The 25,191-nt window shown below is 38.1% G+C and overlaps 1 protein-coding gene across 1 annotated transcript in view; it reads left to right on the plus strand.

Moving 5' to 3' along the window:
* The window catches only part of ULK4 (unc-51 like kinase 4), a 442,995-nt gene that overhangs the window by 133,441 nt on the left and 284,363 nt on the right, over positions 1–25,191 (plus strand). The window contains 2 exon segments of the mRNA XM_032459157.1: positions 16,568–16,619; positions 16,719–16,863. Of these exon segments, the coding sequence (XP_032315048.1) occupies positions 16,568–16,619; positions 16,719–16,863 (197 nt within the window).

Raw genomic sequence — 25,191 nt, forward strand, 5'->3', positions numbered from 1 at the left:
TATTGGGTGCATCCAAATTTAAAATTATGATGTCATTTTGTGAAAATTGACCTTTTTCTTTCATTGTGAAGTGATTTATTTTCTAGTACTGCTTTTTGTCTTAAGATCTGTTTTGTCCCAACTTAATATAATGATACCTACTTTCTTCCTGATATATCTTCTCTCATTCTTTTCCTTTCAACATCTCTCTGTTCTTATGTTTAGATCTGTATCACATGAATATCATATAGTATTTTATTTAATTAATTATATATTTTAATTTATATTATTATATGTTAAAAAAATCTAATTTGACTTTTCACTGGAACATGTACTCCATTTACTTTTACTGTAATTGTTAGTATATTTGGATTGATTCCACCATCTTCTTTCAAACTTTGCCCTAATTATTTTCTCTTTATCTTTCTACTTTATCATCTTTTCTATTGACTAGCTTCTTTTTCATTAATTTTTCCTCTAGATAAAGTTAGTATTTAGATATACTCTTTCCACTCTTACTGCTTGGCCTAAAATTTACATCATGCGTATTAATTTATTAAAAGCTGAATGTAAACAGAAACTGTTATTTCTTTAAATAAAAATATAAACCTTAGCCTGCCCAACCCCATATAGTCCCACATGATGTATGTTATTTTTGCCTGACATTTTAAAGTCTGTTCTGTTTTGTCTCCCTCTCCTTCTTAACTCTTTTATTATGAAATGATAAAATAATACTCATTATTAGTTTTATAATGGAACATTCATTTACACTTACCCACATATTTGCTACCTTTTTTGCATTTGTTTCTTTCTTAGTCCCCTTTCCTTCTGTCTGGCTTCACACACACAGTTTTCCTCAGTTTCGGGTGCTGCTGGTGACAAGTTCTTTGTCTGATAAAGTCATTGTTTCCTGAGGGAGATTTTTTTCTGAGGATTCTGGGTTGGCAGTTATTTTTGTTACGGTGTAGTCCTGTGAAGATATGATCTCATTATCTTACATTCTGAGTTGTTTCTGTTGAGAGGTTAGCTGCTAGTTGGTTGTTCCTTGTCTCTTTTTAAAACTTCTTTTGAGGGGGTTGGGGGAGGGTCTTTGGTTTTCTGTAGACTCACTATGTTGTAATTAAACATGAACTCCTCTTTGTTTATCTTGTTTAGGATGTTCTGTGCCTGTTGAATCTGTGGATTATCCTTTTTCCTCAGCTCTGCAGATTTCTCAGCCATCATCTCTGCTCACCTTCTCTCTCCTTTGCTGTCTCCATCAGCACCTCACATCCCATGTACGTTGAACTTACACTGTATGCTCTCTACTTCTTACTGTCTTTCTGTGCGTTTCATCTTTTTCTCCCTCAGTGTTATATTCTAGGTTAATTTTGTTTACTGTTTCTTCTCTCTCTCTTTTTTTGTCTTCTTGCTGCTCTGCTCTGTTTCTGTCTTTTATGTTTGGTCTGGTGACAAATACAGCCACAATGTTTGAAGTTTTGTTTGTCATGGGTAGAAGTTATGTTATCACTAGAAATTCTGCTTGTCTGGTTTTGGGTTTTTTTTTTTTTTTGATCTACTATATTGCTTTCTATAATTTCCTGTTCCTTATAGATATTTCCTAGTTTGTGATTTATTGATTCACATTTGTTAGATGCAGTTATTTTACACTATGATCGTTTCAGTATCAGGAGACTGTGATGTGGTGTCTATCTTGTTCGTACCTACCTACCTCATCTTGTTTTCTTGGAGACCTTATGAATGCTGCCTGCATGTGTTTGTGTTACTGGTAAATGCCTCCAGGGCACATCAGTTCCACGCTCATATATTCTACTCAACTCTCTAGTTAAGGCTTTCATTCAGAAATTGGTATCAAAGCTCTCCTACTGTCTTTTCAGATCTTAAGTATTTTTAAGGTTTTGGTATTTTAAATATTTTATCTGGCTTTTTCATTGTGAATTTTCAGTGAGAGGGTTAATCCCAGTAATCATACCCGCTATTTCAAGAAACCACGTTTGTTATGGTCACTTTCTTAGCAATGCTTTCTCAGTCTTCCATAGAGATATTACTTGTTTGAGTGTTGTTTATTGATTCTTTTCCTTAATGAACAGCAATGCTGTGGATAATTTAAGACCTAGTATTTACAAATATTTATACTTACATTTAATTAGGCATTTAATTAGTTTATTTTCTAATTATGAAATGCTATCCTAATAAAATTGAAAGTACAGGCTGTATTATGATAGGAAAGTTATCATTGTAACTCATGGACTTCATAAAAATATCTTTTCATGCTGTAGCTCATGGAAAATCCTCTAATTACCTCTTCTTGGGCATGACTGAAATACATGAAATTGAAGCTCCAGCACCCAAAGGAGCATAACATTGTTTGAAATGTTAGCACAAATATATTCAAGGCCACTGATCAATACTTTGTTATATGGAAGTGGTTACATTCATTTAATTCTTGCTGAGCACAGGGCACAAATTTTTACCAGAGTTTAGATCATCTAGTGCTTCAGAGTTGGAAATCATCAATGTGACCCACAGAGCAGTCAAACACTTCAATAATTTGATTTGTACGGTTTGTTGCCATTCATGGTGGTTTCCAAAAAAAATGTTATTAATTGCAAAGGGAAAAATGAAGACTATATTAGAAAATTTGGCAATAATATACATAAGGTGCCTGAAATATATTTCAATTTGTTTAACTTTAAAAAGTAAGCAAAGCCATTATACTTTTTAAAATGAAAAGCCTGTGCTTTTGTGAGTTTTTAAACTAAAGGCTGGATGAATATTGAACAATTTAACTTGAATTAAACCAAATTTTTGAGTTAATAACAAGAGTTGGTGAGGGCGTAGAGCTCTGGGAACTCTCAAAAACTTCTAATAGGAGTGTAAGTTGGTAAAACTATTTTGGAAAACTAGTAGTAGCTACTGAAGGTAAATTGTATGTGTGTGTGTGTGTGTGTGTGTGTGTGTGTGTGTGTGTGTGTGCATACTGTGACTCAGCAAATTTCACCTCTATATATACATTCAGTAGAAATGTGACCATATGTTCACCAAAACACGTATATGAGGATGCTCACAGCCCCAAACCAGAAACTGTCCAAATGCCAGTCAACAATATAATGGATAAATAAATACATTACGGTTTAGTCATATAATAGAATACTGTGCAGCAAAGGAAATGAATGATCTATGGTTACACTTAAGAACATGGATGAATCTTACAAAAGTAATATGAGACAAAGGTAGTAAAAACAAAATATCATGATCCACTTGTGTTGTTTATAACCAGACAAGGCTAAGGAATTACAGTTCAGGGTAGTGATTCCCCTTGGGGCAGGTAGTGACTGGAAAGGTTTACAAGGGGACATTGGAATGTCCTAGTAATGCCTTTTCTTGATCTGGGTGCTAGTTATATGAGTGTGTTCATACTGTGAAAGATAACTGAGATATATACTTAGACTTGTTACATCTTTGTGTGTGTGTGATATATTGAATTAAAAAGATTACATAATTATGAAAAATCTTTTTGAAATAAGAAAAAAGTGTTTAGAGCTTGGTAAATATAAGCTTTTTTCTTTTCTTAACGAAGTTAACAGATAATAATTAGCCTATCTATCTACCCATCTATGTATCTATGTATCGATCAATCAATCAATCCATTACTCAATCATTGATATGGACTTGTGTTCTGTGTTAGTTTCTTATAGCTGCTATAATAAATCACCACAAATTTAGTGGCTTAAACACAACACAGATTTAAAGATTTGGAGCTAAATCAGGATGTCACCATACTTGTGTTCCTTTTGGAGGCTCTAAGGGGAAACCCCGTTTTTCGTCTTCTCCATCATCTAGGGGCTGCCGGTGTTCCTTGGCTCATGGCCCCTTCTATCGCCAAAGCCAGCAGTGTAGTACCTTCAAGTCTCTCTCTGTCTCTTGTTTCTCACCTCTGCTCTTGTTGTCACATCTTATTCTCTGACCGTCTTGTCAGGGACTCTTGATTTTACATTGGGCTCACCTGTAATTGAAGAAACCCTTTTGCTGTGTAAGGTAACAAATGAACAGCTTCCAGGGATAAGAGTGTGGACATCTTTCTGTCTTCCACAAATTTCTATTTTTTTTAATCAGTGGCTTTATTACTTAGTGAGGATTTTTGTGCTCAGATTATATCACATTTGACCAGTTCAAACCCTTTCGAGTTGGCTCCTCTGTCCTTGTGACTTACTCTCATTTTTTAGTGATTCATTAACTTTCTGGCACAGCAAGATACTCTGCCTGAGCTTCTAGCTAACCTGCTCTGGCCGTGGAATCGGGCATTTTTCTGAGGAGCCCTGGTTCCCTTTCATGGGAAATGGCATTAGAGAACCACAATCAGGGGACTAACTGTCTTCTCTCTCCTGGGTTGTCTCAGCTTCTAGGCCCTTCCAAGAAACAACTAGGAAGTATAGACACGTATGTACACGTATGAACACATGATATATTGTATGTGTACTTACATATACATCTACACACACGTATCCTTATTTTGAAATCATGAGTTCACACCAGTGTCTTCAAATCGAGTCCATGCCACATGGTTCTTTCTTGCCTTCCCCCTTGCCATATTTGTGTGTGCTTTCTTCCTTTGTAAAAATTCTGGTTTTCAGCAATGTCAGCAATTTTTCTCATTTGCTTAATCCTATAATATATCTGAAAATGTTACAGAATTGCTTTACCCAAACCAATACAAAGACAAACCTAATGAAATCAGGATTTGTTTGCAGAATTCTCTCCCTCCCCTCCACCTCTCAGATGTCACCCAAGCAGGACTGGGGTGTACAGTCAATACTGTATTCATAAGGTACTTGGACTAGTCTCTTGCCTTCCCTTTTAGGGCAGTTTTATATTATTCATTTGAAATATGGTTGATCTGTTCTGAGTTTGCTTTCAATTTTAGATTTTCTTTTTTTCTCTATCCTTTTTGATTATAGTTTTTGAGTACATGGAAGATTAACATTCTTCCAAAAGTCAAAACTATAGAAAAAAATGTATTCAGAGGAGCATCACTCCCTTCCCCTGGGTATATATCCCGTGCACTCCATCACTGCTCCATCATACCTTCCCTACTCTTAAAGGTAACCAACTTCATTGTTTTCTGGTTTATCCTTTAATTGTTTCTTTTTGTGTAGATAGTGTTTTCTTATTTCCCTTTCTTATACAAAAGGTAACATATTATATTTTCTCCTTTGCACTTTGCTTTTTCATTTAGTAATGGATGTTGGAAATTATTCCATCTCATTCGTAGAGATCTTGCCTATTCTTTGTTAGAGCAGTATAGTACTCCATCGTGGGTATGTGGACCATCGGTTGTTCAGCCCCTCTCTTATGTTGGGATATCTAGGTAGTTTCTTACATTTTTCAATTTCAAACAAATAATCTTGTGCATGTGCAATTTCCTGTTGTTGGAGGTGTATCTTCAGAGCAGATTCCTAGATTGTGGGATCAAAGGGTAAATGCTTATGGAGTTTTTGTTAAATCCTGTCAGAGTCCTTCTGTAGGGGTTTACTGTTTGGCTTTCTCACCAGCAATGAAAGTGCCTGTTTCTCCAGAGTCTTGCCAATAGTGTATGGCTAAGCTTTCAAAATTTTGCCAACCTGTTGTAGCCTCAGGAATTCCTTAACATCCTTTTAGGCATTTAATATTGTAAAGAAGATTTAAACAGTGTTGTAGTTTTTGTAGTTGTTCTCAGAATGGGTGTTCTGAATGACCCGCTCTGCCTTTGGCAGAGGTAGAAGCCATGTCCTGAGCATGTTTTTCCTGTACGTCTGATGGTGCATTATGTGGAGGGAAGGGGAGTCACACTTGGTGTGAACATGTTAATTCTTGTGCTATCAGATGTATCATATTTTTTAAGGGCTGCTGACCTGAAGGAACTGATAATTAATTTTCAAACCTGAAATACAAATTTCAGTTAAGTACTTAGAATAAACTTCTGTTTTCAAATGATTTGCTTTCATCTGTCAAATTTTTTTTTAAATGAAGGAAAAAACACCCTTCTACTAAAATAAGAGTATACAGCATACTTTCGTCATAAATGATTACGTTTTAGAAATACACTTTCCATAAGGTTAGAAGATTGTTGCTTTATTCTCTGTGAAAAGAAGAAAATTTGGGTACTGATAGTTTAAAGCTGTTGAACTTCAGTATCTCATGTTCAACATTTCTTAAAATGGAAAATAAGTTTTTAAAATTACGGACAAAGCATCATCTTGGGCATCAGTGGGTTTGCTTAAGAACAAATGAAATCAGGTTTAGCGTGTTATTTACATATTTCAATGTGTTTGTGATTATTTAGCTTAAATGCCCCAGCGCTGTCTCCAGCATCCCTGACTCACAGACATTCATTTCTTTGGGACCATGTCACTGAGGATCATTAGTTAGTAGTAACTAATATGCATACACACACGTTTTTTCAATGGAGGACCCAGTTTTTGAGCAAAGGAATAAAAAAGTCCCCTGACCTGGGAATCTGCATTTTCAAAAAGAGTTCAAACGCCTCTGTTTTTAGGACATGTCCTTAAATGGCCTTTAGCACAGAGGAACATCTTTATTGAAGAAAGCAATGCCATTCACATTAAATATTAAAATTCCTTGTATTGCTCCATGCATGGGTATTATCTGTACAGGTAAGTCATGAATGATTGAATTTTATGACAGAAGTCATTTTTGCAGGGGAGCTTGCTTAGGGTTGCAGTTTTATTTATTTCAATGATGTTTATAAGTTCTCTGGAAGATTCTAGAAGGGGAAGGTGCTGATGAACGAATTATCTAACTCTGTAACAGGAAAAGGATTCTGAGTCTCTTGTCTCAGATGCTTCATTCTCTTTAACAAGAAGACCTAGTACCAATGAGTAAAGTCATGACAATTTGAAGGTTTAGAACATTTTCTCTGTCATCCACAGAGAGTTTGTCATCAGATTTTATACTCTTAGTTTGCTCACCATAACGTGGAAGTAAGGTTTTTGTCCTTTTTCCTTCTTTATTGTTATCTACATTAAAGCAGACCATCTTCCTGTGACATTTCAAAATGCAGATTGAGGCTCAGCACGAGGTAGGCTTCACTCTCCAAATGATAATTTTAAATCAAAAACACTGTGCAGCATGATTAATCAATAATCATTCTGTATGTTGGTATGTCACAGGACTTGACATTTCTCAGGTCTTAAGCTATAATTTTAGATAAAAATCAGTGGATCTTGAAGAAAATAAAAATGAGTATTTTAAAAAGTATATTTGGAAGAGAGAATCCTGGACATTTGGGTTACTTCCATGTCTTGGCTGTTGTAAATAGTGCTGCTGTGAACATTGGGGTGCATGTATCTTTTCAGAGTAGAGTTTTCACCTTTTCCAGGTATGTGCCCAGGAGTGGGATTGCTGGATCATGTGGTAACTCTATTTTTAGTATTTTTAAGAAATGTCCTTGTGTTCTCTATAGTAGCTGCACCAATTTACATTCCCATGAATAGTGTAGGAGGGTTCCCTCTTCTCGTACCCTTTCCAGCATTTATTATTTGTAGACTTCTTGATGATGGCCATTTTGACTGGTGTGAAGTGATACCCCATTATAGTTTTAAGTTGCATTTCTATGATGATGATGATGAGTATCTTTTCATGTACCCGTTGGCCATCTGGATGTCATCTTTGGAGAAATGTCTATTTAGGTCTTCTTCCCATTTTTTGATTGGTTGTTTTGTTGTTGTTGTTTTTTAATATTGAGCTGTATGAGTTGTTCGTATATTTGGGAAATTAAGCCCTTGTCAGTTGTGTCTTTTGCAAACATTTTCTCCCAGTTGGTAAGTTATCTTTTTGTTTTGTATATGGTGTTCTTTGCTGTGCAAAACCTTTTAAGTTTGATTAGATCTCGTTTGTTGATTTCTGCTTTCATTTCTTTCGCCTTGGGAGACTGACCTAATAAAGTATTGCTATGATTTATGTCAGAGAATGTTTTGCCTATGTTCTGTAGGAGTTTTATGGTGGATATCATGTCTTATATTTAAGCCTTTAAGCCATTTTAAGTTTATTTTTGTGTATAGTGTGAGGGAGTGTTCTCAGTTCATTGATTTACATGCTGCTATCCAGTTTTCCTGACACCACTTGCTGAAGAGACTGTCTTTTCTCCATTGTGTATTTTTGCCTCCTGTTGAAGATAAATTGACTCAGGTGTGTGGGTTTATTTCTGGGCTCTCTAATCTGTTCCATTGATCTATGTGTCTGTTTTTGTGCTAATATGCATGCTGTTTTGATTACTCTAGCTCTGTAGTATTGTCTGAAGTCTGGGAGAGTTATTCCTCCAGCTTTGTTCTTTTTCCTCAGGATTGCTTTGGTAATTTTGTGAACCCAGAAAACTTTTTTCTTTCCTTCTCGCTTTCTTGCTTTCTCACTTACTTTCTTTCTCTGTCTCTCTCTCTTTTTCTCTCCCCACCCCCTTCCTTCCTTTCTCTGAAGAGATGCATTTATTTAACAGACATCTTGTGAGCATCTCTCCAGGGCCAGGGTCTCTGTTAGGAACTGAGATATAGCTGTGATCTGGACAGAAATGCCTGCCCTTGTGGTGCCAGCAGCTGAGGAGGGGGCAGGGCTGGGCCTGTGTCACGGCCAAGAATCTTGATGGGCACCTGTGCTCCTCCCCAGGAGTGCCTGGGCCTGGCAGGGGACATGCCCTATCTGGCTGTGCACCTGCTCGATTGCTCCCTCTGTGGGGGCTGGGTGCGCCTATACCAACTGCCTTAGAAAACTAATAAGTATCAGTCATATATTCATAGCAAGTGCCTTTTGCAAACCACTCGTTGAAACAGAGCACTGAGAATACACTAAGAAGCTGGAATCAGGCCCTGCTCTGAATTGGTTCAGTACTGGTTGGGAGGAAGAGACCAAGGTGAAAAGCAAGAATGGGAACACAGTTTGAAGACTGTTCTGTAGGTGGTACACACGAGGCATGCCAAGGGCCCTGCTTAGTTTAGCAGGGTCTGGAGATGATTTAAAAAAAATTTTTTTTTAATTTATTTATTTGGTTTTTTTTTTTGAGGGGTGGGGAGGATAATTTGGTTTATTTATTTATTTTTAGAGGAGGTACTGGGGATTGAACCTAGGACCTCCTGCATGCTAAGCATGCACTCTACCACTTCAGCTACACCCTCCCCTCTGGAGATGATTTTTTAAAGAAGGCAGTTCTTGAGCTAAATCTTGAAGGTAAGTAGGAATTAACTCCCAGTGGGCTCCTTGGTGAGAAGTGGGTGTGACAGGCAAGAAAATACTGCATATATAAAGGAAGAGGAGTGTGAAATTATTTCATAAGTCATTTGAAGGTTTCTTCTAGTATTATTCTGAGATACTTAGAGGAATTTATTTGAAAATACTTAACCATAGAGGTGTGAGGTTATATACATGAGTTGGTTTTAATCTCTGCCCTAGGAGAGGTCCATTTATATGTGAAGTCCACCCTCAGGGGTCATGGGTTAGCGTTTGAGAGACTCTGATCAGAAGTTCATACTTGTGAGGTGTCTTTATCTTGACGACCCTTTTGTTAGAAAGATTTCTTTCTTTGGTGAAATTAGTCCTTTTTTTTGAAGATAAGTGGATTGGCTAGAAATACTGTACAGATGGCCCACCCTTGAAAGTGTTTCAGAATCCAGTGAGCCCAGCAGAGTGGTGTCCTGGGCGTTGGACTCTGATTCATTCCTGTGTTTTGTACATTGGAAGCCTTGGGCAGTCTGCTGAGGTCTGTGGACTCCTTCTCAGGATAATGTTTTTAAATGCATAAAGCAAAATAAACAAAATGCATAGGGTTATGTAGGAAACCATTTGTACTAAAATACAGTTACCAAAATATTGTTTAAAAAGGATAGATTTGCCCTGCTGCTGTGCCCAAGTGATCATCACTACTGTGTTTCCAAGAGCATTTTTCTGTGTTTGTGCCCCCTCCCCCATCACTTTGAGCCTCCTCGCAGCTACTCTTCTATTTTACAGCAGTTCCTTCTGTGAGCCAGTTAAGTGTGACCTCCAGGGATTTGGGGCCAGAGGCTGAGGCTAGAACTTTGCTTCATCTGTCATCTTGAGAGCCAGTCTTCTCTCAGTTTAGAGTTCCCTTCTCATCTCTGACTAGAATCTTGTAAATTATATGTCTAGATGATGGTTTTAATTCTCAGATGGATGTTTTCAGAGTAAATGACTCTAAATGTCTCGGGGAAAAAAAGCCTATGTCATCAAATGATCTCTAGGCCTTTAAATCTGACTTCTGGCAGCTGTTTATTTGAAGGGCAAGGGCAAGAACAACAAAATGCACTCCCCCTCCTGCTTCCAAGGAACTCTGGCTCTTCTGCACATCTCAGTGTATATGATGTTAGTTATTTTATCCTTGGGTGTATGCATATTTACAAATGTGCTCATTTCCCTTCTGGCCCTTTATAGCTATTAAGTTTTGGTAGTGGTGGTGGTAAAATACCCTTAGCTCCATATTGTGAGCTCATCTAAATCATTTATTTTATATATGTGTGTGTATGTTTGTGTGTGTGTGTATGTGGGTCTGCCTACAATTACTGTTTGTAAATGTGGGGATGTGTCATTTGCGCAAATGTTTTCTCCCTTGCATTTTGTTAAGAGTAGATACCTTTCTGATTTGTATGGGAGTTTATTGAAATGTTTGATTTTCTTAAATTTTGTTAAATTTTCTTTATATTTTCTGCCAGAAATGTTACTCGAGGAACTAAAGATGTTTCTTTGCTCTGGTCTCTGGAGTAGCTAACATTTTAAGAGGTTTTTTTTTTTTTTCCCCATGTTTTCTTTTTGGCTGGAATCATTGTATATTTAAGTGAAGATTTTGCCAAAAGGTATGTGGTCCCTTTTTTTGTTAGGATTTTAAAAACAATAATCTTTTCCTGAAAACCATTTATTATTCTGATCTATGTAGTTATTGAATAGAATATAAATAAAATTGATGAAATTGTTTTTCAGTTTTTATATCCCTTGCTTGGTTTGACTTGCTAAGCATGCAGACATTTTCAGTGTAATTTTATTTTTTATTTTCCTGTGCATAATGGATTGCTTTCATTTGATAAAGTAATCAACTGTCATTGTTCAGCAAAAATATGAGTTAAAGGTGAATAGTCACATAATCTTCCAAGTTTTCTTGTAGTCTTCATTTACATTTTATAAAAAGCATTTTATTTTTCCATTACCATCTTCTGCCCGTTACTTCTTCTCAATGACCATTCTCAATTGGAAAGATTAAATTTATATCATCTTGGGAGACTGCTATAATTGCCTTGGGTTATTCAGAGGAAAACTATGTTAATTATAAAGTTAAATAATATTATAATTAGATTTCTTCTTTTAAAAATTATGAAATACATTTTTAATACAGAAATTTACATTTAGTATGTACTTGAGATTATAGGTATTATTTCAGGATACTTAGTGCTATGCTACCTCTGTCCTTTTCCAAGTTAATTGTTTTATTTATTAAATATAACAAAATACAAATGTAGTGATTTATCCACTCTTTCCACTCTTGAAATCAGATCTGCATTGAGTATTTTTAAATATGTCACATAGAAGCTGAATTGCTGAGTTTTATGACAAGTTCATCTTCAGCTTTGGTTGATTTTGTGAAATTGTTCTTCCAAGTTATAACACCTATTTACTGACTTTCTGTGGTACGTGAGTACCCATTTCCCCCAGTCTTGTAAGATCTTGATATTACGTGACTTGGTAAAACTGGATTTGTGTAAATTGGTATCTCAGTTTTGTGCTGCCTTTAATTTCTCTCATTATTAGTGGAACTGAATAGTTCTGTTGTTTATTGGCTCTTCGGGTATTTCCGTCCGGGTACCACCTGTTCGTGTATTCCGCATGTGAACCCACTCTCAGGTGTAGGGATTGCAGAAGTTTCTCCTAGCCAGTGGCTTTTCTTCTCATTTTGTTTATGGGGACTCGTTTGATACAACTTTTTTCCATTTTAATGTCAGTTTTTTTTTTAGTGTTTTCCTTTTAGTTTGTACTTCTTAGGTGTCATTTAAAAAACCTTTCCTACTCTAATATCACAAAGCTATGTCTCATTTTCCTTTAATAACTTCTCTTTTAACTGTTAGATCTTTAAGCCTCCTGTAACTTGTTTTTACCAAATAGATAGCTAAATTGTACCTGTACCTTTCGATGAGTAGTCAGTGTGCCCTTCCACTGTTGGTAGTGTTCTCTCTGTCACACTGACTTCCCATGTGTGCCTGGTTGTAGGCTCTATCTTCTGTTCCATGAATGTCTTTGTCTGGTCCTGTGCTTATATGATCATCATATTTATTTTCATCCTAGTAAACCTGGAAACTTGGTCAAGTGAATCATTTCTGCCTCATGCTTTTTCGAAAATTTTCCATTATTCTTGACCCTGTACTTTCCAAATACATTATAGAATTGGAATGAGGGGGTTCATGCAAACCTTGTTGGAATATTTATTTGTATGATACTGAATTACTGATTAATAATTGGCAGAGAGTTGACCTGAGGCCTCTTGTCAGCAACTGCTTTACCTTCATTTATTTTTTCTCTAACTTACAGATCTGAGTATCTGACCTATGTCATCTTCCTTCTCTCTGAAGAACTTCTTTTAACACTTCTTGCAAGGCAGGCCTACTGGCAAAAAATTTCTTTAGCTACTGTTTGTGTGAGAAAATCTTTATTTCTCCTTTTATTCTTGAGGGATAGTTTCACTCAGAATTCTAGGTTGGTGTTTTTTTTTCCTCTCAACACGTCAACACGTCAAGTATTTCACTCTAACATGATGTATCAGGTACAGTGAACTGAGATAAATGAGCCATTAGTGTGAAGTTTTGTTTCTCTGGCTAGGAGCCTGGCTGTGTGTATTGTTTGCTGTAGCCGTAGGTTTCAGAGGCTACAATTCTTTATGATGTCCTTGTTTTGTCTCTCATGTTTTTGGGTTTCCTTAATAACTGCTTCTTAAATAAAGCCTATGTCTTACCACACTCTGAGTTGTAACCCTGTGTTATTACACAGGAGCGCTGTCCATGTTGTGATGAGGTGTGGTGGGGCGGGGGTAGCATGCCATGGTCCCTATGATTAGGTCTCGTCTCTTTTCTGAGCCTGTGTGCCTGGGCTGTGACCCTCACAAATGTGTTTCAGTGCACCACCCCCACCCCCAGCCAAATCAGTGAGACAGGAAGGCTTAGAAGGTTCAGCAGTAGGGTATTTTTTCCCCCCAGCTCAGTTAGATTCTGGTGAAACCCCAGTAGGTTAGGCTTCTGGTAAAAGTCTCTCTCTCTCTTTAATGGTGACATATTTTTTGTTGTTGTTTGCATTCTTTTTTTAATTGAAGTGTAGTCAGTTTACAATGTTGTGTCAATTTCTGACATACAGAATAATGCTTCAGTCATACATATACATACACATATTCCTTTCCATATTCTTTTTCATTATAGATTACTACAAGATACTGAATACAGTTCCCTGTGCTATACAGAAGAAACTTGTGGTTTACCTATTTTACATATAGTTGTTAGTATCTGAAAATCTCGAACTCCCAATTTATCCCTTCCCACCCCCTTACCTCTCTGGTAACCATATTTGTTCTCTGTGTCTGTGAGTTTAAAACAATGTCTTTTGAGTCCAGGCCTTTGTTAAGGAGAAAATAATGCTCTGCACATATTTCACAGTGGTTAATTTTCCTTTCCTCTGCCAGAAGCATGAGGGGATTTTTTTCTCTGATCTTCAGCCTGAGACTCTGGCAGGGCTCTGGTAGGCAGAACTTCTGGGAATGTGGGGGCTCCACTGTGGCTGGGCCTCCAGAAGCTTTCTTCCTTCAGCTCGGGCTCTGACAACTAGTCAGTTACCCTTTACATTTCTGTACTACTTGCTGGCTCCAGTGGTGGGTTCTGCTCCTATTAAGCTATCATTCTCTGTATTTGCCTGTCTCTTTAGTTTTAGGGGGTAGCTGGTTTGCCCTGTGATTTTAATTCTCTGGTATATCTGAGAAGAGTTGTTGATTTTCAGTTTATTTAGCTTTTTTCTTTTCTTTGTTTAAATGGAGGAACGGGGGATTGAACCCAGGACTTCTGCATGCATGCTAAGCTCACACTTTACCAATGAGCTATTCTCCTCCCCTATTTAGCTTTTTTCTTGTTGTGAACATGGTTGTGACAACTTTCAAACTTTTTTCAGAAGTCCATCAAGTGACCCTCATACCTGCAAGTATTTTATATATTTTTTTCTGTAAAAATCATGATATCATAGATACTTTAGAATTTTTATTGCTGTTGTAGATGGTGTCTTTTTCCAATTATGGTATATAGTTGGTTGTTGTAAGCATACGGGAATACTGTTGAGTTTTGTCTGTTCATTTTCTGTGCAACAGCCCTAATGTTTTGAATGTGCTTGATGTTTTTCAAACTTTTTGAGTTGGACACGTCAGTGATTATCTTGTTGAGCACGTTGATAGGTGTTGGTAGTGGGATATATTTCTTTCCTTTGCATAGTTCTGGCTTTCGAAGTACCTGGGAATTTAGAGTACTCAAAATTCCTTAGTAAAGCTTGTGACGCAGGCACGCAGCGTGCTCGGTGCGCAGGCGCCGGCGGCGGCGAGTCGGCGGTTTCCTGTTCCGCCGCCATTTTTCCCTCCGACGAGGCCAGGCGGCTGGGCAGTAGACGCCGAGAGACAGGTCTTTGTGAAGAGCCTGATGGGCAAGACCCTCACCCTCGAGGTTGAGCCCTGTGACACCACTGAGAATGTCAGAGCTAAAATCAAAGACGAGGAGGGCATCCCACCTGACCAGCAGCTTCTGAGTTTCGCGGGCGAACAGCTGGATGAGGGCCGCACCCTGTCAGACTAGGATATTCAGAAGGAGGCCTCTTTCCCTGCACTTGGTGCGTCGTCTGCAAGGCAGCATCACTGAGCCTTCCCTCCGTCAGCTAGCCCAGAAATACAGCTGTGGGAAGACGGTCCGCCGCAAGTATTAGGCTCGCCTGCACCCAGGGCGGTCACACCTGTAGCCTGTGCCCCAAGAAGAAGGTCAAATAAGGCCCCTTCACCGGCTCCTCCTTTGCCCATAGGGTGGCCTCCTGCCCAAGTCCTATGGCCCTGGGGCCTCAATAAAGTTTCCCTTTCGTCGCCTGGGGGAAGAAATTCCTTAGTAAAGCTTGATGTCTTTGCTTTGAGTGATGTGACATCTATGACCTAATGGGAAAGGGTAAAGAAGACATCTGGTTCTTAGGGTTCTTGTACGAATACCTAAATGTAATACTGTGTTTAAACTTAGGACCTGGAACTGGGTAACACCCGAGTGTGGAGATGTTTACCTTTGTAGGGCATCGTTTAGTTGGCTTGCATCGCAAGGGGCTGTTGTTGGGGCCTTTCTCTTTCAACCATCGTGGAGGCCTGCTGGGAACAGGGTTTGTAAAATGCCAAATATGTCTGGAAGGCTGTGGTCCAAAGCCATCATTACTAGCCATGAGAGAAGTCTCTGGAACCAGAGGAGCACACAGCTCTTCTTAAACTTGAAGGTCTTTATAATCGAGACAAAATTGAAGTCTATCTAGGCAAGAGATGGGATTATGTGTACAAGACAAAGAACAACACAGCCAGCTCCTGGTAGAAAACGGAACAAAAGCAGAGTAATCGGGGGAAAGGCAACTTGTGCTCTTGGAAACAGTGGCATGGTTTGTGCCAAATGTTGAAGCAACCTTCCTGCTAAGGCCATTGGATGATCCATCTTTGTAATGCTGTATCCTTCAAGGATTTAAACTTACTGAAAAGTAAATAAAAGTTGCGGGGGAAGGGCGTTGTTGGGTTGGGACAGCTTCTCCTGCCCTTTTGTCAGTGTGGGAAGAACAAACATGCATGTCAGGATCAGGAATAAATTCAGTAATAAATAAGAGGAATTTTTCTTACTGTCACCAGAATAGTTCACCAGATGAGATAGTAGTTTTCAGAATTAGATTGTGGAAGTGATTTGTCCTTTGTCATCCATTTTCGCTTGGGGGTAAAGTGTTATTTGGGAGGAGATTTCAAACTATATTTGATCATTCTTTGACATAACTAGAAAGTCGTAGAGGTGGTTTGTATAATGGATTCACATCTTTTGAATCTGTTTCTAAAAATCACCACGATTAACTTGTCATAGCTTTTTGATGTATTTGCTAAAACGTGAGGATTATGTATCTCTTTTTTCTCCAACATTTTGATTGCTGTTTAGTTTAAACTTGAGTAATGATTACCAGCTTATATATATTAATTTGATGATTTAATGTCAACCCATGCCAACCAGTTATTGTATTATATACTGAAGTTCCTTTCATAAACTCTGAAGACTTTGATAAATTACTGTTTTGATGATCATAATGTCACTTTGACCTGAGGACTTTTTCAGAGTTAAATGAGCTTGGTGGTTTATTAAATGTCATGCAGAGTTTAAGTGCAGGATAAATTTAGCTGTTGGTTTGTTTTTTCTTTTCTCCTTTGCTCTGTTGTTTTGTGATTCTGTCTGTGTAAAAGGCATAGAGAGTGGTGGATAGCAGTTTCATGTTGCAGTCTGAACCAGGTCTTTTATGTCTTTTCTCTTAGGTGGTTGATTATATCCTGCCACCCTTGGTCTCCTTGGTTCAAAGCCAAAACGGTAAGTGTGACCACATCAGTGAGAATTCCATCAGTTCCACGTTCTGTTTCCATTCTGTCTCCGTGTAGTCACATTCTTGGCATTTCTTTTCCTTTCAAGTGGAGTGGAGACTCTTCAGCTTGCGGTTGCTCTCAGAAACCACGTCCCTGCTCGTGAACCAGGATTCTGGGGATGGCAAGAAGGAAGCGAAGGTCAATTCTGACAGTAGTCTTCTGGCTCTCATTAGAGATGATTTGCTTCCCCAGTAAGTCCTTTGTGCTACACTCGAGCAGACAGGTGTAGGGTGTCCTGGGTGCTTCTGTCCAAGGAGGTCCAGTGATGGTGGCGGGGTCTCACCACTGATGGGGGCTGCATCTCAATGTCATTTTATTTTGTATGTGTGCTTATGCTCTCACCGTAAAAGAGGTCTACAAAGAGAGGCAGTAACTACTACACTTGCTGCGTAGGGCCTGGGAGAATCTCAGTCCATCTTCAGAAACATCCATTTAGATCTTTATCTGTTTTCTACAGGGCACATGACTGTGAAGCTATGCAGAATAAAGGTGTGTGTGGCAAGAGGGTTAAGGTTTATTGTTGAAGGTCAACATTACAAGACTACTGGAACATGGAATTGGGACTTTTCCTGTACCTACTCAGATATAATAGAGATGGAAAGAAATCTGCCCCAGACTTTTGGAATGGAAATTAAGTTTAGTTATAAATAGGAATTTTTTTGGGTAGGGGATGGTGGCAGAACAGAGGATTAATGAACAGAAAGGGGCCGTTTTTTCCTTTTAGCCCACTCCTCACAGCAAACACACAGTAGGATGACTGCTGAGGGCACCCAGTGCAAGAAGATTGAGCTCTAAAATAACACTGAATTTGATCAAACAAAAGAAATTGAAATTAAAAAAAGAGTATGCCACATACCACTATTACAAAATTAAATGTGGGATTGTGTGTCAGGCATTAACACACACGCCTGCTCCTGCTCCATCAGGGCCTGGGCTGCTGTCTGAGTCAGTTCAGCAAGTTTTCAAGGTCTGCAGGCCCACCAAACACTCCCCACTATGTGTGGAACTTCTCAAGATCTGTTCTCTTTAAAAAACATTTTTCCCTGCAATACAGAAACCAGATCTAATTATATTCTGAAACACTCAACCAGTCCATGTTGGTTTAGGAAGATAGATTTTATGTAGCCAGTGTGTGATGGCCCTTCTCCCAGCTAAGGGGGCTCTTCTCTAACTGACTGGAGCTTGATCCGTGATGGCTGGTTTTACAGGGGCAGCCCCTTGGTTCTTTTTGCTTCCCGTGCTTCTGCACCTGGTTTCAGGGAGACTCCTAGTAATGTATACAGTAAGCATACTTCTGCTACCCAAAGTAAGAAAATGATTATCTATACGAAAAAAATTTTTAACTTTGCTGTGCGGAGCTTTCTCAGGGCTGAACTGTCAGAAAATATATTTCTGGTGGCATTTGTTACGTATGAATGTGGACACGTATGGTATGTCCTTGATGTGGGTAAATACAAGATTAGAACCTTGTCTCATGGGATTACTTAATGCTTTCAGTGCCATCTTAACGCTTCTTAACTATTTATAATCATATGCATCTTTCTCACAAGAAAATGCCTAAAAATGTGGTTTTTGTGCAGTGTGATTTTTAAAAGATGGGCTTTGGATGTCTGCTGCCCGACAATTTGTACAGAAGCGTTTTCAGGAGCCAAAAGGGACAGGATTTCCTCCAACAAGACTTCTCAGTTCAATGGCAGTTTGTTAACACCTATGCAAATTTGATACAAAATTTCATCATTCCTGAAGTCTGCTCCCTTTTGGAACAGCTTGTGAAATAAGAAGTATTAAATCTATAACTGAGTGCTCCTCTTTTATTCATTGGAGCTGTAATAAATAATATATATTTACTTTTATGTGCATTTTTACCTTTTCCATAGTTGAGGAATTAAAAAGGAAAATAAAAATGTCAACCACATGGCAATTCAAGAACAAGCATCATGTCGATGAGTGCAGGTTTTTATTAAGCTGTTTGAAGTGTGCTTTGGAGAATGGTACGGGGTTTATTGGGATGTAGTGTGGACTGTTTCAATACTTGTGTTCTGATTTTGATGGGAAGTGCGGGTCTTGGGTCTGCATTTCATTCTCTCATCCTCAGCTTCCTCATTTATAAAGTGAGGATAATTGTACCTAATTCAGAAGATTCAGAAATGAGGACTAAAAGGGATACTCCTTTGTGAAACACTTAGTACAGTCTGTGGGACATAGTGCAGTCTTGACAAATGTGTGGCATTACTATTAGTAGTAGCAGGTACATTATTATAATCTCTCCTATTAAACTTTACAGTGAAGGTTGTAATGGTACAATAATAGTATATACTTCATAGAAGTGAAGTGGCCGTTAAATAGATAATGATGATTGTGCCCACCTGGCACATATAGTAAGGGCTCAATAAGTATTGTGTAAAAATTAAAAAAAAAGAAATATAAATAATGCATTCATTTATCTTTGATACTGGAAAACTGGAAACCTTGGCAAGGAATTTAGTCTGAAAATTTGAGGATAGCTCTTGGTAATTATAAGTTTAGCAATGCTGATAATGGAAAATGCAGTGTTCTTCATTGAGTATGTAAATGTAATGGCTTAAGAATTAGGAAGTTTCTAGAGCTTACAGGAGCTGTATAGCTCCTGCTTCAATTTGCAAATAGACATATTAATGTCGATACTTTTAATGTTGTTAAAGTTTTAATCCTTCTTTGACCTTAAACAAAACTTTGGATAAAGCCAGAGTGAAGGTCTTTTCATGTCCCCGAGCCTGCCCCACTTTTCACCTGTAAGTGTTCAGTTAGTTAAGACAATTTTATTTGCAAACAGTAACTCTTAACTCTAACTTGAAAACAGATTATTTGCTCACATAACTGAGAAGTCAAAGACTTGCGCTGATGTTAAATGCAGCTGGCTTCAGGGGTTTGAATTAGGTCTACAGCACCATGTGGATGTGTCTTTCTCATCATGCCTCCTCTGTCACCATCTCTGTGGCTTTATTCTTGGAGGGGCTCTTTCTACATGATAGTTAGAAGGCTTCTGGACGGTGATCCTAGGGAGAGTGCATGTCTTTTCTAATAGCTCTGGCAAAATTTTCAGGAGGACAAGAATTTAATCCCGTTAAATACCATGTAATATGTGTCTTCCAGGTGCTTATCAGAACTGCTGTGTTACATGAATGAAAACTCAGTTGTAAGAAGAAATATTTTATTAAAGTAAATACTGTTCTCAAACAGAGCTAATAGGATGTACATATATATATATATATAGAGAGAGAGAGAGAGAGAGAGAGAGAGAGAGAGATTGATTGATTGATTGATTTATTCCAAGGAATTGGCTTACATGATTATGGAGGCTGAGACATCCTAAGAGCTGCAGTCTGCAAGCTAGAGTCCCAGGAGAGCCAATGATATAGTTGCAGTTTGAGCCCAAAGGCCTGAGAACAGGAGAACTGATAGTGTAAATACCAGTCTGAAAGCTGAGAGGCTGGAGGCCCAAGAAGAGCTGATGTTTCAATTTGAGTCCAAAAGCAGCAAAAGATTATGTCCTGGCTCAGGGAAATGGGGCAGGAGGAGTTCCCTCTTCCTCGACCTTTTTGTTCTATTTTGGTCTTCAACTGATTAGATGAGGCCCACCCACATTAGGGAGCGTAATCTGCTTTGCTCAGTCTGCTGACTCAGAGTTTAATCTCATCCAGACACACACTCAGTGATACACCCAGAATAATGTTTGACCAAATGTCTGTCAAACGCTGGTGCCCTGTAGCCCAGTCAAGTTGACACATAAAATTAACCATTGCCACATCTATTATAGGCATGAATGAAGGGCTTACTGTTTAAGTTGTGAATATCAAAGAACTGTTGTCTCTTCTCAGTGTACATGCTTTGCTTTCTAAAGAGATGAACTTCAGTAACAAGTATTTTTTTAGTGCCTTTTGTATGTGGAGGATTATATGAAACCATTTATAGAGGAATGGTATTTGAGTTACACTTTGCAACCCAGCTATGATGGGTAGAAAAGGAGTGGGTACTCTGGGCGAGAACAGGCTAAGCAAAGTATGAAAGAGGCAGAGCAGTGGGCAGTAAGCAGACCAGCCTGTTTCCATCTTCACATCAGCAACAGTGCGTCAGATCCCTTCATGCTGGCCATGGCTCTGACCTCTTCGTATGCCACCAGCTTGAGAAAACTGTTGGTAATACTGGTCATTGGTCATCTGAATCTTGTGATGAGAGTACATTTGTATCCAAATCTTGGCCCTGCCATTGACTTGGTGTGTGCCCTCACTTCCTTCTCCCCTACTTCCTTTCCGTTTCTCCTCCTTTCTTCAAGATAGTTGGAATGCCAGGAACATAACTGTTATCTGTATGATTAATGAGAATTTTTTTTTTTTTTTGGAAAGAACGATAAACCACATCTACTCATAGAATTACCATGATTTTTTTTTCAGCAGAGAGACAAGATTTAATTTTAAAGGCTCATGCAGAAGAAAAGAGGCAGTATTTAATGGAACTGAAGCCCAGAGTGACTTATTAAAGTCAGCACCCCTCAGAAGTTTTATATCAAAGTTATTATCAATGAAATCTTAATACGCAAAAGTAGTCTTCTGCCGACTATTTGAACTTTTATTTTTCTGACACTAGTTACAAAAGGGGAGGGCCTTGCTCTTTCAATATTCAGCTGTAAATGGGACTAAAGCCTCCACTCAGGAAACACACCACTGCTCATCTTAGGAAGAGGACATTTTAATATTCATACAAATGTAAATAATGTAATTTGTATACATTGTGTGGTTGTTCATATGAGGTTTAAAATCCTTTCTCTTCTCTCCCTCCTTTCTTTCTTTGTTAATTAATTCAATTAATAAATATATACAGAGTGACTTCCATGTGCTGGGTACTCATGGTACTATGGTATCAAGACTGAATCCCTACCCCTCAGTGCACTTTGCCGAATGGGTAAGACGAAACAGTAAACAAATACATGATTTCATTTAATTATGAGTGCAGTGAAGAAAAATAAAACAGAAAACAGTGTAAGTGAAATAGAGAATGATGGTAAGGAAAATGAGAGCGGGAGGTCTTTATTTATTTAGATAGCACACTCAGGGAAGGCTTTATGCCAGGTAGCAAGCCCTGGGAAAAAACGTGCTTTGCAGTTTGACTTTGGGAGACTGGAACTACTTTGCCAACCTGTATTGTTCTATTTTCATATTTTCCTTTAGCTTTGAGTGTTTTGTATTGAAAAGAGATCATGCTGATATAAATGTGTTTACACTGTTTTTATGACAATAGGGCATTTGACATTTCTCTCCTGGGGAAAATGAGTGCTGCCTGTTCTTTATTCTTTTTTCTTTTTTAATAATTCTCTTGTGACCTGTACAGTCATCAGGGCCCTAATGACTTCATAAACTATTAAGGCTTTGTTTTTTAGAGTCCGAGAAAGGACTGTATTCTTGACAAATTAGGATTGTACTTCCTTTTAGAAATTTGAAGTTATAAATGGATTTCATTTGTGGCAACACACTGTAGGGTTATCTGTCTCTGAAATAATATCCAGCAAAAGTCACGAATTTGACTACCTGATTTGTATGTTGGTGGCTCAGAGGACATCCAGATAATTCTGTATTGCATCTGTCTCCTTTAATTACAAGTATGCTAGGTTAAAATAGGCATGAACTTGGCCATCTTTGCTAGGAATCAGAAGATAAAGAAGTATTTCATTTTTGGCCTTTCCTTAGATAATTTTTTTTTGCAGGTAAAATTTACTTCACAAATATTTTTGTACTAGAAAGCAAGTTCTGCTTTATTCATTTTACTCAATCCTTTTATGTTTTGAGTGTGTACCTAAATCAGTGCATTTAAGCAGAGTGGTTCTCCACCCCTCCACCCCAAATCCCCCACCCAGGGGTACAACTACAAGAATCTAAATTGGGATAATTTGGGAGTTAGAGTGAGGATAAATACTTTCATTCCTCTGAATTAGGATAATTCTAGTGCTCCAGTTCTTTGGATACTATTTTGTATACCTTCAGTGTTGCTTTATTGAAGTCATTTTTTAAAAGCCTTTCAGGCCTTCATAATGAAAATTTACCATTGATTTTATCAAAGAAGCCCAGATATTAGGGCTTACTATCTGAAAGAAATTATAGTTAACACTTATTTTGAAGTTTCAATCTTTCTGTTACTTAAAAAAATAATATATCTTCCCACCCATCTGTTTATTTCTGTATCTACTTATGTGTCCACCTAACTGCTGATGTTCTTAGGTATCTCTGCATTCACACATGACAGAGGATCACATAGAACTCAGGTCATATAAAAACACAAGGCTGGAAGGTCTCAAGATATCAGCTGTTTATTTGATTCATGCCCTCTCTCAGTTCATAAAATTTTGGAGTTAACTCAAGATATCACCTAGTGCAAATTTTGGAAAAGACTGTACAGAAAATGCCTAAAAGGGTAGGTTGTCTACCCCTTTCTCATAATAGCCCAGGGAAAGTCCTCAGCCATCTCCAAAGGTGGATTTCACCTACACGCTTTTGCGGTTTGGCAGTCTTTTCTTTATTCAACCCCACACATCTCCTTCCATGAAGCTCTTGAAGCCTCACATCCATCGGCACCATGAGATATGCATTTTAACACTACCTTCCTTATAGCTTTCCCTTGCTCAGAAACCGTGAAACTTTTAGACTGCAGAAAATAACATTTACAATACTTACCCAGTCTTTCAGGTTTTGCGTCTTGCTGACCATTTTATGTTAATACCTGCCTGCTCCACTCTATGGTTGCTCCACTCCTGGTGAGATTTACGTAGTACTTTCTGAAATTTTCTCCTCAGAACTTCTCTCTTCTGCTACCCCTGGACATCATTTTTTGAATATCTCTATCTATACTTATATAACACTATTTGATTGACTGTCTTGTAATCTACTTATCTACACTTACATTTATAAATGCATTAAAATCATTGCTTAATGAACATCTAGGATTTTCCCAGTATTTCACTATTATATATACTGCTACTAAGACCATTTTCAGGGCTATACTTACTTCCTTTTGTTGCATCTCTAGAGGTGGAACCACTGTTTTGAAAGTTACATACATTTTAAGGGCATTTGACGTATTTTGACATTTGTTTTTCAAAGCAGTTTATACTACCAGCTTCACTTACGTTAATGATGTTGACTATTTCCCCCATTTGTTGGCTGTTTATATTCTTCTTAGGTGGACTTTGTCCCTTTTGTGGGGGTGGGGTTATTGGTTTGCAAAAGCTCTTTATACGTTAAGAACATACATAAGATATACCAGTATTCTGGAAATAAATTTTCCCTCATTTACTTCGTTTATGATGGTTGTGCCATTGAGAAGTGTTTAATACTTAAAAACTTTAAAGCTATAAATATTTTTTGGATTCATTTCTCATTTGTTGTCATGCTGCAGAGACCTTCTCACCCAAGATTATGTGAATTTACTCATTTTAGTAGTTTATCAGATTAAAAAATTTTTTAATTTCTAATTTATTGGCAATACATTTTTGTAAGATATGGCCTGACCCTTCTATCTCCTATTCTGAGATGACTCTTTCTTGTCCAGTGTTGGGTCACCTTTCTTTCCTTTTCATTTATGTGTGTATCTTGACCCCACCCTGCACTCAACAATTGTGATGGTTTTGTAAAGTACTTCAGCTTTTCATTTAGTGGACTCTTCCTCATTGTATTTTCCGTTAAATTTCCTTCGATCTTCTGGAATCATTCTTTTCTCCCAGATTCTCAGAGTGACACATGAAATGTGAGTTTGTGGTTTAATTCTAGGAGAGTGGACATCTTTATGATACGGTGCCTCTCCTTTCTCTCAACAGAATAGGCACTTCTTTCTACTTGGCCACTTCTTCAGTCACACCCACAGAAGAACTTCTCATGATAATCCAGAGTTATTCAGATAGCTTGTTTCTGTGTTCTGCCAGCCTACCTAAGTGGGCACTGGTTACACCAGGCACTTGACCAGCTAGGGAAGAATCTATCCCTTGGACCCCTGAATGTGTGAGTTTTAGAAGTTTTCTCTTGGGTAGTGAATTCGGTACAAATTGCTTTTCCTGTCTGGATTCCAGCTGTTTTGAACTTAGCAAAGACTCCTTATTTCAGGAAAGTCCTAGAAGTAGAAGAGTGGGGTCTTGGGACACTTTCTGGACAGTGTGCTCTTAGGTCAATAGTGATCTCAGTCTGTGGCCTGACTCAGGATACCTGGAGTGCACCTCTCCAGACCCTGTCTATCCCAGGGGACCAGCTCCTCACTGGTCACTCTCCTTCATAGCCGCTTCAAGGAGTCCACGGTTATCACTGTTTTCTTCCTGCCAAGTCGCATTCAGAGGAGTGTGAGATCCAGTTCCTATCAGCTCAGCTGCTTTATCTGTCTTTAGATGACACGCTTAATAAATCCCAGCATTCTTGTGGCTATTTCTTGCTGACCATTACAAACCTATCTGTGATTAAACTTAAATATATTCAATGTATCAATATTTGTATTCTAAACATATTCAT

The sequence above is a fragment of the Camelus ferus genome, chromosome 17 (assembly GCF_009834535.1).
Source record: "Camelus ferus isolate YT-003-E chromosome 17, BCGSAC_Cfer_1.0, whole genome shotgun sequence".
Lineage (NCBI taxonomy): Eukaryota > Metazoa > Chordata > Mammalia > Artiodactyla > Camelidae > Camelus > Camelus ferus.